Source organism: Crocuta crocuta, unplaced genomic scaffold (genome assembly GCF_008692635.1).
Source record: "Crocuta crocuta isolate KB4526 unplaced genomic scaffold, BGI_CrCroc_1.0 scaffold339, whole genome shotgun sequence".
NCBI lineage: Eukaryota > Metazoa > Chordata > Mammalia > Carnivora > Hyaenidae > Crocuta > Crocuta crocuta.
In genome coordinates, this window is record NW_027530357.1 from 2,233,568 (window position 1) to 2,247,730 (window position 14,163).

General features: G+C 50.9%; 1 protein-coding gene across 1 annotated transcript in view; it reads right to left on the reverse strand.

The window, feature by feature from the left end:
• The window catches only part of BICDL1 (BICD family like cargo adaptor 1), a 138,877-nt gene that overhangs the window by 2,364 nt on the left and 122,350 nt on the right, over window positions 1-14,163 (reverse strand). The window contains exons 8-12 of the mRNA XM_077766048.1: window positions 13,122-13,301; window positions 12,268-12,486; window positions 11,061-11,204; window positions 5,483-5,613; window positions 859-979 (exon numbers count right to left, since the gene is read on the reverse strand). Of these exons, the coding sequence (XP_077622174.1) occupies window positions 859-979; window positions 5,483-5,613; window positions 11,061-11,204; window positions 12,268-12,486; window positions 13,122-13,301 (795 nt within the window). The remainder of the gene's footprint in view (window positions 1-858; window positions 980-5,482; window positions 5,614-11,060; window positions 11,205-12,267; window positions 12,487-13,121; window positions 13,302-14,163) is intronic.

The window sequence follows — 14,163 nt, forward strand, 5'->3', positions numbered from 1 at the left end:
AGCGGGGCTGGGGTGTGTGGGATGGGGGCTCGATCTCACCTCAAAGGCAGGAGGGGTGTACAACTAAAGCTGTTGATACGGGAACTGAGAAAGGCCACTAGATCAGAAACCAAAGGAGCCAGATAGTAAAAAGCCCTGAGGAAGCAAACTGTAGCCGGGAGAGAAGAGAGAAGAACAGGGGCGGTAAGCCAGGGGACGGCCAGCTGCTCGTGGGCGAGAGGCTGAGGGGCCGGGGGCACCTCTCTGGGGAGACGGGGTTGCCGTGCTCCCACAGCCGGCCCGGCAGGGCCCTCGGAGGAATCGTCACCGCCAACCCGTCCTCCAGCAGGGGGTCTTCATCGGTCTGGTTAGGGTTTCTTGGGGGAGAGGCACGAATGGCTACACCCATATCCTGAAATCTACCACCCAAACCTCATTAACAAACAGCAAGCACAGTGCGGGCCCAGAGGGGAGCCGTGCTGGGGCGGGGGCGGAGCAGGACGGGACTCAGAACCCGGTGGCCCTGGAGACACACAAGGACTCATCTTCCCAGGACTGTGTTCTCTGGCAAAGGGCAGCTGGCCGTTGAGAAAGGGAAGGGCAGCAGCTGCCGAACAACATCCAGCTGCGAAGTCCTGTTCCACCATATAGGGCTTCCTGGGCCTTCTGTGTTAACAGCTGTTTCTTTCCAGCTCATTTAAACAAAACCAGGACGACCAGCTGAAGGAAGCTCCTGTCCCTCCGCTCTGGAAGCGTCCTCAGGTGTTCCTCCCTGGGGACTCACCCACGCGCACAGGACCCTCTAGTAACAAACCCTCCTCAGGCGCTGCTTGGGTTCAAAGACACCCCCNCCTCACCCCGGGTCTCCCGGCTCTTTACCTGCCACGCCTCAAGCTGCTGGGAGAGGCTCAGTTTCTGCTGAATGGCGTCCAGCAACTGGCTGTTCAGAGACATCATGTCCATCTTGCACTTGGCGAGTTCCAGCTCCACAGCATTCTTCCTGAACACGGACAGGCCGGGTGAGCGCGGGCCCCTGGGTCCACAGGACCAGGAGACAGGCTCCGACCCTAAACTCGCAACAACTAGGAGTCATGACAGTCACCAGGACGTCACCTGCCGAGAGCTGGAAAGTCCACAGCACAGGTTCACAGCCCTTTTGTCGACTGTTTTTAAAAACCTGTGGGTGAAGGGACCCCTGTCCCCCCACCTCACAGATGGAGAGCGGCTCTGATACAGAGGACTGGCCCGGAGGTCCAAGGCCTCTCACAGTACTAAGGAGGCTGGTCCCCATGAGACGGAAGGACCTTGACCTCTTGGCCCCTCCTTTTCACTAGCAATGCCCGCCCCCCCCCAAGGGATCTGTCCTAAAGATGCCACCTAGCTAATCATAGTCGCCACCAATTCGTGGACTGGTGGTAAATTATATGATGGAACAGAGTCGCCAGGAACCACCATGATGGTGAATATTCAAACTGCGAAAATACGATGTATGGGCCGAGTGCAGACCCGCGCAGGACAAGGTCTGGCAGGGGACTAGCTTTGTGAGAGAAAACTGCCTGTGTGTAGTTAAAGGTCATCCGCAGAAATGTCTACTCGGCCATCTCTGGATGATGATCGTTGATGGGATCCCACATACTTTTGCTTTTTGTATTTTAATATTTTAATATGTTTCACATATTACTGTGTTTGCCTTTCCCAACATTCCTAAGTCATAGTTGTTCGATGCAAAACAAAACTGAATTTTTTTCAGGGGTAGGGGAATGGGACTAAAAAGTATGAGACACTAACTGAACAGCTTCTGCCAAGGAGGCACGGGTCGCCCACCTGCCAAAATGGACATTATTTAGCCTCCATCATTAACTGCTATCTTGCATTCCAAACGTCAATGCAAAAAATGCCTCCATGCACAGGGCCAGCGACCAAGGTGCACGTCCCAAGGACGGCTGGAGGACCCGACTAGAGCGGCCGCCCAGCTCGGGTTCTCAGAACGGGGGCTGCACCAAGCGAAGTGGCTGGGGGGCGGGGCAGGTAAGGTAAAGCACTCGGGGCCGCCACCGTGGCCGCCACCTCCCCTCCGGACACAAGTCCACCGACCGGGTCACCTCTCCTTACATCTCATGGCTGTAGAACGGCGCCCCGCCCTTCTTTCCCAGGGAAGCCGGTTCAGTCGGCTCGCAAGACCGCGGTCCGCCCGCCGCACTGCGGCTGAGGGGCCAGGGGAGGCTGTCCAATGAGGGCCGGCGGCTCAGACGCCTCAGGCTGCCCTGTCACGACTGCTGCCATTGGCTGGCGGCGAACAGCGGAAGTCCTCGCGTGGCATCGGTTGCCATGGACGCCCGGCCAACCGCCCCCACAGTCCGGGACGTCAGAGCTAACCCCTCCTCCGGCGCCGGATACAGCTGCAGCCTCACGAGCGCCTGGGCGTCTGCCGGCAGGTGGCGCCACAAGAAGCCTAGAGATCCCAGAATGTGCGGACCAAGGCCTCCTGGCGGAGGGGCGCACGGGGCGGGGGAAACTTCCTTCCAGAAAACCCCCGAAACAAGAGCAGTCTTGCTGATCTCTGTATTCCAGCCTCGCACTGCACTCTAGAGGACGTGTGCTCACTAGAGAATCTTGGTGCTTATCCTTCATGAGAAACCCCAGACCAGGAGAGCTAAGCCGCAGAGGCGGCTGATTAACATGTTCATCAGAATTTTAAAAAGGAATGTCTGAAAAACGGCTAGAAGAATTCCTGATTTAAACGAAACGACTAGTAACCGACTCCTTTTTGTTTTTTGTGAGACAGGCTGCTAGCCCTAGATTTTTGTTGTTAGCGAGGGCCTTTTACCTGCAAAGAGAATTGTTACTTAACTTTTCTGAAACCCATCTACTCTGTGGGATAAAGAACACCTTAAGGTTTCTGTAGCCCAGTGAAAACAGGAAGTTCCTTTTCTTGGGGGTTCTCACTCCTGACTACACACTAGAATCACGGGGTGGGAGTTCGGGGATACTTTTAACAAGTAGCCCCAAGCTAGGAGATTCAGACTGAAATATTCTGGAGAGGGCCCTGGCACCCGCGGTGTTCCTCAAATGATTCTAAAGTGGTCAAGATGGAGAATCAAAGATGATCTACATGAAAACAGCTTGTAAAACTCTTAAGGTACTATACAAAGTGTGCTCCCCCCCACATTTGAATGATTCCTTTAGGTCTGTTGTTGCAATTCTTTATATTGAGTTTAATTTCCAAGGGATAGAAAAAGAGCTATCCTACAGGAGTGATCTAACACCTTCCCTAAGGGCCAGCCATAGATTTAGGGCCCATGGAGGACAGGGGCCTCACTGCAGAGTTCTCCCCACCCAGTGAGGATAATCTGCAAATCAGCTTGGTCAGATGCCAGGAGATTCCCTGGGCCTCCTTTGACAGAAGGTGAAGGCACACATTTCAAGGTTTTGTGGAGACTTCTGGCCTCCTCAGTCATCCAGATGTTAGAGCTGGGTTCCACTTACTGAGGGAAGGGGGGGGACTGGACCACTCGGGTTCCGCCTTCTCTCCCGCGCCCTAGGACTTTCTCGGGTTGTGTCTCCCACCTCCCATGCTCATGGCAGAAAAGGGTCAGGGCTTGATGTTCAGCTCTCTTCTGCTTGTCCAGCTGAGAGAAGGTGACCAGCCATTCTCTATTTCTAACCTCATTCTGCCTTTTATTCCCAATAGAGGCTTCCACAATTAGCACCTTAATTTTACCATTTTATTCCCTAATTGTATGACACAATTTCACCCTTTGTTATTCGTAAAAGTATGCTCCCACTCCTAATTATTACACTGCTATTCAAATACTCGCTAGTGAATTAAGTATTCAGCAGGAATATACTGGCAAAGATGCACAGGTTTGTCTGGGAGCCTTGTATACTTCCTAAATGGACTGGAAGTTGTCGAGCGGCCTGACATAAGGTCCTGGCCAGATAGAAAGGGGGTCCCAAGGTAAAACTAAGTAATGGAGCTGATGAAATTATTAAAGAGAACAGAAGGGAGGGAACAAATGTGTGTGAAAGGGGGAAGGTGTGAGGAAATGACAATTTTAAAGTCAGAAATTACCTTCTTTTTTTTAAAAAGGCATACAGTATCTACTTACATTTGTTTCAAATGAACTCCTTTTAGCTTCCTGACAAATAGCCTGGGTGGTAAGGGGCCAGAGTGTGGGGACAGGAGTCAGGAGGCCAGGGATCACCACTGGCTGTGGTCTTGGGGACAGTGTCTCAGTTTCCTCATCTGTAAAAACTGGGATTAAAAATGTCTACTTCATGCTGTGGCTGGGAGGGTTAAAGGACAAAGGTGTTTTGTAAACAGTAAAGTGACACAGAGGGCAAAATGTATGGCAAAGGGCCCCGCAAGTAGATATAGTTTTAGTATCTTTTATCTCTCTACACTCTGACATGGGTAGACTGAATGCATGATGATAAATCATTTAAAGGGGGATGGGGAATATGCAAATGTGTTCTTTTGCCTATGCACTTCCAAATCTTTTGAATGTAAGAGAATACATTCCTTCCCTGCTAAAGAAAACCCAAAACAGGATTAAAATATGACCAGTTTACTGGAAATGCCCTCTGAGGATGCATCGAACTCGGAATGTAGAAAAGCCCTAGGAGAAAAATGATAACATTTTTTTTTTTAAGTGTGACAACTGTACTGTGGCTGTGTTTTACAGAAAGTCTTTTCTTTTTGAGAGAGAGCGAGCGCATGCGCAAGAGAGAGAGCGCAAGAGCGAGAGCGAGCACACAGGCAGGGAAGGGGCAGAGGGAAAAGGAGAGAATCCCAATTAGGCCCCATGCCCACTGTGGAGACTGATGCAGGGCTCAATCTCACACTGTGAGATCATGACCTAAACCTAAATCCAGAGTCAGACACTCAACTGACTGAGCCACCCTGGGGCCCCAGAAAGTCTTTTTCTGGTGGAGATCTACACTGAAGTGTTTATGGATGAGATGTTAAGCTATCTTGTGATGTGCCTTCATACAGTCCAGCAGGGGGGTGGACAAAGTGGGTGGGGATATAGAGGAAACAGTACTGGCCATCTGCTGATTAGGGTTGAAACCAAAAGGCAGGAAGTTAGAGATTCACCTAACTTGCTTCTACTTTTGTGTATGCTTGAAAATGTCCATAATAAAAAGTAACAGTAAGACACCTTAAAATAAAGAAGTTGAGGTAAATATATATATATAATGAAATGGAAAACTAAGATCTAAGTGGAAAAAAACCACAGCCATGGAGAGCATCAAGCCCATGGATACTTAAAAAAGCCCAAATCGCTGTATCGTTATACACCTGCACACAGACAGGAAAACACACACACCCAGCTTCCAACAGTAGTGTGTGTCTGGGGAGCAGAAAGACGCTGGGGGTGAGGGTGGGCAGCAGGGAAACACTCTCATTTTTGTATTCTTCTGTATGATTTAACTTTGAAAACTGAGCATAAACTCCTGTTGCTTGTGATTCAAGTAAAATTAAACACACACGCCGACTCACTTTGCAATGGCCTCGTCCCGGTCCCTGATGGCCTTCTGAAGCTGCTCCTTTGGTTCCTTGTCCTCAGATGTCACTCTGAGTCGGTCTCTCTCTTCCTTCAGTGCAGTCATCTCCACACTCAGCAGTGTCACCTACCAGGAGACCAAAGGGATGGATGTGGTGACATCACTGCTGCTGGCCCGGCTGCTTCCCGCAAAGAGAAGAGAACAAGAAGCCCCAGGCAGGTGCAGAGCCTCTTTGTGGTGCGGGCTCGTAGCTTCCACGGCCCCTGGCTCTGAGGGAGGCCCATCTCTTCTGGAGAAAGGATGCCACGAGCTAGGCTGGAGCCCACTTGCCAGTGGCCGGAGGGGCGGGGGATGAAATTCGGGGCTGGACTGCAGCCATGGAGCCAGATCCCTTTTGTATGCAGCACACTACCGCCACTTCCATCGCAAGGCGCTCCCAGAGAACTCCTGAACACCACACATGCAGCAGGGCTTGGAAACACATGTTTGGGGGTAGGGAGTCAAGTTTTGTGTCCAGGCATCTTGCACTCACCATGGAACACTGCTATCCACAGGGTCCTGGCTGGACCCAAAGCCCAGGGCCTGGCTCCCATTTCTGTGACAGCACTTGCTGCATGCAGCCTGGTCATTCAACTTCAGAGGTCAAAGCCACATGGAATTTAGACACCTATGTGGTGTCATCATCTTTCACTTTAAACCTGCTACCTTTTCTGTGGTCTATGCCTCAGTGAATGGCCCCATAGCCTATTCAGTGGGAGTCATGTTTTGGTGGTACCGTGCCCTTCCCAGTGGCTCGCTCAGTGAGCACAGGTTACCCACCAGAGCTCTGCAGTAGCAGGAAGCATGGCTCATCTGTGCATCTCAGAGCCTGTGCTCAATGTTCGATCCCAAACTGCTGTGCAGTGGACAGTTGTCATGTTTTTGGCTAATCATTCCAAATATTTTCCTATATGGGGGACATTCCTGGTTGCAGGGGTCTTGGGCAGGGGATGTCCCCCAATAAGGAAGCCAAAAGAGAAGAGACCATCCTTCCCTAGGTACACAGGCATGGATATGTGCATGACCTCGACTTGCCAGTCACACCCCCCAGCTGGGACTGCAGTCCTTGAGGGATCAGCAAAGCCAGGGGCCAGGGAGAAATTATTACGTGGACAGCAGATTGTTTCTGTGGCCCCACTTCCCATGGCTCCTTCCTGTTTTGGAGCTTAGTTCTCCAGCCTTCCCGTCAAGTCTGTAAGCTATCAGATTTAATTCTAATACAGTCTCTCTTTCTCTCTCTCTGCATAAATTGAGTGAGTTTCGTTGTCTGAAACCAGACACCCTGCTTGGTCGGACTTTCAGTAAATATTTGTTGAGTGAATGGAAGGGCGAGCCCCTTATTCCCAGTCAATAAGCTCAGACTGGAGTCAGGATGACTGGCCTTGCCCTCTTGTTAAATAGTACACGTACTTGGACATTTTTTAAAGCGAGGATCCATCCATACAGGTCTAGTGCTCCTACAAGGGGACAGATGCCACCTTACAGTGCACTCCCCACCCAAGTTCCAAGCCTAATCATCTTCCAACAGACTGAAATTGAGCAAAGGGCCAAGGAGCAAGGCTGAAGATCAAGCTTCCCTGGAGATGCTCTGGACTCCCAGACTAAGAAGATTTGCCAGCTACCGGGGAAGAGGTAATCAGCCACTCAGGAGGAAATCAGAGGAGACTTGACAGTGAAAAGGCGTGCAGGACAATCTACTGTTGCTATGGGCAATTAATTTTGTACTCTAGGTGCCTGATGAGGAACATCAGGCCCAGGTGCTCCGGGCTTTCGTGGTGGGACACTTGTGGAGAGCAGGGCTAGAAGCCCTAGGGAAGAACAGGCTGGGGCACGTGCAGAGGCCATAGGTGCAGCTAGTCCACAGGCAGCTGGGCAGAAACCCAGCCTCACCCTACGTGCCAGCAGGTTCTGTGGCCTGGTAGGCCAGAAACTCAAGACTCGGGAAGTACCTGGCAGAGAGAGAGAGAGAGAGAGAGCCAGGCCTCCTCATGTCAAATAAATCCTAACATGGCCCTGGACTGGCTGTGAGCCAGACAAGGTTCTGCCAGCTGAGTAAGCTGCAGATAAAACTACATACTAGGCAGGAAATGCCAACATTTAATATGCTCCAGATAAAACTCCACAGGAACGATTTGCTTGGGTCTGGAAAACTTGGTCGAGGTAGAGACCATCAGCTATCATCTCAGAAATGACAAGGGACTTACCTTCTTTGAGTTGCCCACACTGTTCATAAAAAGCAGGAATAAAAGTAATTAGTTCCATCATCGGGTTGTTGTGAGGATCAAAAGAGATCAGTGACATCAGGGACCAAGCCCGGTGCCTGGCGGTAAGCTCTACTCCTTCCTCTTCTCTGCACCTGTGCGGACCGTCTTGCGGATGGTCGTCACGAGGACTGACCTGGCTTGTTTATACACTGACTTAGCTTATGGCCGCCCCTACATCTACTTTTCCCACAGAAGGTAGGTGTCCTCATGATTGAATGGGATCAAAGAAAACATCTTGAAGTCATATATCTAGGGCTTTATTTGCCCTCTCACTCAATAATTATCTGCTTTAGGAGAAAACAAAGAGAAGTGGGACCTCAAGCTTGTCCTCGTAGGGCTCTAAGGACTGACTGGGAAGATGAGCTATGAGTGAGGAAACCATGAGAAAACAGGGCCGGGGGCCCCAGGAGGGAGAGAACCGAAACAGTTTGAGGGAGGAAGTGAGGCCTAAAGGCTGAGGAGGGCTGATATGTGCAGGTGGCAGGGAGAATCTTCTGGGCAGAGGCAAAGGGCCAGGGAAAAGGCCCAGACGTGGGAGAAGCACAGGGAGTATGTGCCATGCCGTCATAGCCCACGTCCAATTCTGCCAAAACAAAGGAGGGGATATGGAAACAACAGGAAAAAAGGCTGGATGGCCAGAATGCAGCCAGACCACGGGTGGCCGTGAGGGTTTAGAGGCTTGATGATAGGAAGTCAATCCAAAACGTAAGGGTATTTCATTTCAAGCTGTGCTTCAGGAAGATCAATCCAAATCCTGTGGAGGTAAATGGGCTGGGGGAAATATGACCAAAGCCAGGCTGTGAAACAGTGAAGGTCTGACACAGGGCAGTGGCTAGCAAGATGGAGGAGAGAGAACACAGGCAGAGTTCACAGAGGAGGGGTCACCAAGCTTTCCTCAGTGAAGGCCTTGTGTTCCCACTACATGCTCCACTGTGTTTTCACGCCCCTTCTGGAGTAACCGGCTGGTGCTCCGGTCAAGCCCTATGAAGGAGCCAAACACAGGACTGGGATGGTTTCTTACTGCACCTCCCGCAGCCCGGTTTACTGGCTTGAGGATCGGCAGAAGGGCTCCACAGATAACTGGTTTTATATTGCTCTGAAGGTCCTTTCTGCTTCCCAGCAGCCGCTCCAGACCCCAGTCAGCCCTGGGGAAACATGAGCCGGAAAAGCTGTGGGGGTGGGGGTGAGGGTAGGAAAGGGACTCTCCGTGGCTCAAGGGAGTGGGGCAGTCCTCAGGTCTGGATATAGATTCTTGTCTCAAACACAATTATGAATTAAATTAAACCTGGACTCTCTTTTACTTAAAAATTGGATAGGCTTCTGAGGGGCAGGTCACTTGGTCTTCCAGGTCCCACACTTTTTACCTCTGGAGCCCAGTCTCCAGGGGGAAAAAGCATACTCTGGTAGGAATGCAGTGGGCTGGGAGGCTGGATCAGCCCCTGACTGAGGTCTCACCCTAGTCTAGGAGCCGCCTGCTGAAATTTTGGTTTCATGTTGTTACCCTGTCGGGGCTCTACCTCCCCACTGGGCCTGCCAAGGGTGCAGGGGCGTTACCCTGGTCATTCCGTGTTTGTCAGGGTCTAGTGCAGCACAGGCACACAGTCCGTGCTCAGTAGCTGCCCCACTAACTGCATGAGGAAGGCTGTGCCCGCTGTGCCAGCTACCATTTCTACTGGCATTCTGGAATCCAGCCTGCATCCCACCCACTGCCTCGGGAGGTCAGTGTTACTCCCGTGGGACGGCTTTGGGGGATGGGTGTAGTTAACTAAGAGATCTGCTGCTTTGACTAAGCTCCTGGGGAGAGATGAGCCACTGGAGGGGCCCAATTCTATACCCCATGGGACTGAGTGCACCCACCTGCTTGATGAGCTATCTGGCATAAACCACTCATCAGCTGAGCTTTTAATAAATGAAGTAGTGGAGGAGACAGGTTCTGAAATAGTTGCATCCAGACCCTCAGCAACCTGCACCTTGCTTTATGTTTCTAAATAATGCCCTCTGCTGTTTCTAGTTTTGTAATTCTGAGAAGCAACAAAACAAAAAAAACCCAGCCAATCAATATCAGAGCTGATAAGCAGAACACCCCCCACAGAAATTTAAATAGACTTTAAAGTAAACAAAACTTTTATTAACTGGAAGAATGTTCAGATCCACTTTATTCTGTCTGTATTCTTATGGTGTGAAGACCTGCTCTAAGTCTGAACTCCTCCCTGGCCAAACGACCGCCTGAGGGACTTCGGTTTTAGGCATGAGAATCTTTGGCTTCCAGTCCCATTCTTCAGGGCTTGGCCAGACATAAGCTATAGCTTTCAATAGCATCTTTCTGCCCTCGCTATCTGGTCACTCCCAGAAAGAAGAGTACAGCAATAGCTGTGGGTGGGTCTCCCAATATCTTCAAAGAGAATTATATTAGGAAGTCTAATGGGCATGACCCCCAAAAAGAATTTATTTCTATAGGGTCCTTTAAATTTAAGAACTACCAACTGAAGCAAATGCCGGGTTTACCTTCCATCTCTCAGCAACCTGCTGCAGCAGGAACAGACGACCAGCTGGGGACAAGGAGGAAGGGGGCAGGCTGGGTGGAAGCAGGGTTTAAAATACGACCTGTTTGGTGCCCCCCACAAGTGGAACAGCACACTGCATGTAACCCTGTCAAAAGGAAGAGCCTTATTTATTTCCTAGGATAGAATTTAGAAGCTCCTTTCTGGGTGGGGCTGCTCCTAAGCCCTTTAAAACTTTTCAGATGGGAATACAGATGCCCTTCTCCAGGATTCTCAAGAGATAAAGTCATGATCAAACAGGAAAGGAACAGCAAGAGCAGCAGTAAGTGCTTCTAAAGCTGGAAAACAGGCTGGCAGAGGTGATGGCATTACAAAGAGAGAACAGGCCTTCAAAGATCAATTGCTTCTTGGTTTGCAAACTTCCCTGCTCAGAAGCTGCTGGAAAAACATCCGTGAATGTCCTGAGAGCTGTGGCACTTTAAACTGTCAAAATCCAGCAGGTAATCTGGGCTCTCTGGAAGGCAGCATGTCGCTGGAGGATATGGAGGGTCAGCTATTCTTATCCCTCACAATTTTACTTTGGGCTAAACCAAAGGGCTGGTTTCTTCTCTTGAGCTCACCTCAACTTCAGGCCACTGTCCTCTGAGGATCTGTCAGAGCAGAGCCACTTCTCAGACGTGGGAGAGGGAAACTCAAGAGGGTCCCAACAGAGCCCGGGGGCAGGGGACTGGCACATTCCCTGCGCTGGACCGAGGATGGGGGTGCTCACCTGACTGTGGAGTTGCTGCAGCTCCTCTAGGCTTTGCCTCAGTTTACCCCTCTCTCCCTCCATGAGTTCCCTTAGGACTCTCGAGTCCTCACTGGTCTGCCTTATCTGTTCTTCTAAGGAGTCATCATCAATTCTCCGGGAGCTCTGACAGCGAAAGAGAGCGCCACCAACCACACAGATGGTGAAGGCAGCGGCAGGTGGGGTGAGATGGTTAGTGGGAGAGAGGGTGAAGGGAGAGGGTAGGGATGGATCAATTTGGGGGAGAGCAGGATAGAGGAGATGGGGCGGAGAGGCAGAGAGAGAGGCAGGCAGAGAAAGAGGAGACAAAAGAGGGAAGACAGGATTAGAGGAGAGAGATTCTCTTGCCCAGTTTTGGTTTGCAAACATTAGCTATTTATTTTTGTTCCAGGCTTCAGGGAAGGGAAGTCGCATGGCATGAACAGCACACTTCACTGACCTCTCCCTTCCCCCACAGTGACCCAGTCTCCACATACAGTACCTTCCACACACCAACATGACATGTCCAGGTAAGGACAACCATCCTTTCATAGGACTTCATGTAATATGGGCGGAAAGACCTAACTATTGTGTATGAGGATAGAACCGGAAGTGAGACAACTGCCTGAGAGCTGGGGGTGAGAGTGGAAATCTGTCACGAAGCTGGAGGAAATGCCAGTGTGCCCGGGAAGCCCACAGGAACACTCTCCTCTTCTCCACCAGAGGAGCCGCATCTGGAATTCTGAAGGCCCTTGCTCATCTTCTCAACATTCTGTGCTCCCTGTATCCATTCAGCAGGGGCTTCCAGACTGGACAGTTCACCTATTCTCAGCTAACCCCATGGCAAGGACCAATGAGCTACGGTAAAGTAACTTGCAATTTTCACCAGAATCCAAATTTCTACATTCAGAGCTTCTAAGGAAAGCTCTTGAAGTTGAGGCCACAACGGCCTGGATTTAACCGTATGGAAAAAGGGCTCCACTTGTATGCGAGTGTCTGCAGGAAGAGGACTCTGGAATTTCCATTCCCGGACGTTCCTGTGTCCCATCACAAGCACACAGGGCTCTCAAACAGTAAGGGCTCAAAGTTCCTACAGCCTTTGTAAGGTTCCACTTCCGGGGTTAACCTCATTCCCTGCGCGGGTTTTCAGCCTCCCACTAGCCGGGTCCTGGGGGTGGGGGGTGGGGAGCTTCTCAGCCAAGACACTTACTGTGGGCTCCATGCCATCCACAATACTCTGTATCAGTCTCTTGAGCTCGCTGAGGGCCGTGCGCAAGCTGCCGGCTGGCACGTCCTTGGCAGACGAGGTTTCAGAAGACTCGTCCATTGAGGAGTCCGTGGATACGGCCGAGTCGGCGCTGTCATTCCCCCGGAGGTGCGAGCAGAGATAGCGGACCTGGCAGTAGGCTTCCCAGAGCTGCAGTCTCAGCTGCCCCATAGAGAATAGTTCCTGATTACGGGCTCTAGAGAGTACCGCCACCCGCTCGCCTCTTCCCAGAGAGGAATCTCTTCCTAGTGCAGGAACCCAACATGCTGACGCTTAAGAGCCTAGTTCTAGCAGAAAGAGTTTTTCTTTTTGAAATCCCTTATCTCAAGAAATACAGGTACTCATCCTGGGCCCAGTACATCTGTACGGACTCCTAGTTCTTAACTCTCCAGCCCTCTACACACCTCCCATTTGTCATATACGCACTTCTCTCTACAGCTGAATACTGGTGGGAATCATGACTAGGGGAGTGAGTGGTTGTGAGGAGAGTGGAAAAAAAGCCAACTGGATGGATCGTGAATGTTCCAGAGCCCAGTCAGTGCAAGAGGGATGAGGCTGAGGATTAGCCGACAAGCGCTTCCTAAGAGGCACTGGGGCAACGGTGAGCGAGGGACATGCTCTGCTCAGGGCCTGCTTTGTGACAGCTCCAGCCAGCGGGCCTGGGCTCACACAGGCACAGGGCCACAGGCCCTTGCCGGCCTGGAGCTGGAGCCGTAGGAACTGGGCAACAAGGAGGGTGGACGGGCTCCGGAAGTCGCCGGGCAACCCCGCATGCGGGACGGACGGGACATCAGCACCTGCTCCCGCTCTTGCTCCAGCTCCTCGGCCTCCATGCTCTGCTCGATCTCGGACAGGAGGGACGTGCTGGTGGCGGCGGAGCTCTGCAGACTCCTCTCCTCGGTGAGCTCCTCCACCTTCACCTGCAGCTGTCGGTAGGAGAGCCGCACCTCCTGGAGCTCCAGCTGGCTCTGGTGCAGCTTTCAAAGAGACACAAACGGCAGTGAGGCTCCCCTAGACCACAAACAAGCAAGAGAAACTGCCCCCAAACCTGATCACGCTTCTAGGTCCAACCACCAATTTACAGAAAAATATGGGAGAGAGGAACATGTCAGATTACATCAGGGGTGTGCAGGCAGTAAACTCCGGATTTGGGTAATTCTACAAGACCAACAGCTCAGCTTCTTTAAGCTGTAAGAGACTTAAGAAACATACCAACCAACTGCAGCATTAGGCCCATTTTAACTTGCATCCTGATTCAAGTAAAAAATTTGAGAAGCAATTAGGACATTTATGAGGTGGTTACGAACCTGGACACTGGCTATTTGATATTAAGAAAACACTGCTTTCCCCTCCCCTCCCCCTTAGGTATACTAATCCTGTGGCTATGTTTTTTTTTTTTTTAAGTTCTTATCATTTAGAGGTAGTCTTTGTTTATGGATGAAATTATAAAAATTTGGGGATTTACCTCAAAATAATGTGAGAGGGAAGCAGGTAGATGTACTGAATGTGGGGCAGGGCTGGCTGGAGCTCAGTGGTTTGCATAGCTGGCAATGGGGCACACGGGGCATCATCACACTACCTTATTTCTGAATGTCCAAAATTCTCCATATTAAAAAAAATTTAAACACATACACACATAGAGGCATACAAGTAAGGATCCATTAGACTCTCACCAGAATGACTAAAATAAAAACCCATAAAATAGTAATGATACCAAGTATTGATGAGGTCGTTAACAACCAGGACTCTCACTGCTGTTGGGAGTGAAGCTGTACAACCACTCTGGGAAACTGGCAATTTCTACTGAGTGAAATACACAGCTGTCCCATGACCCAGCCC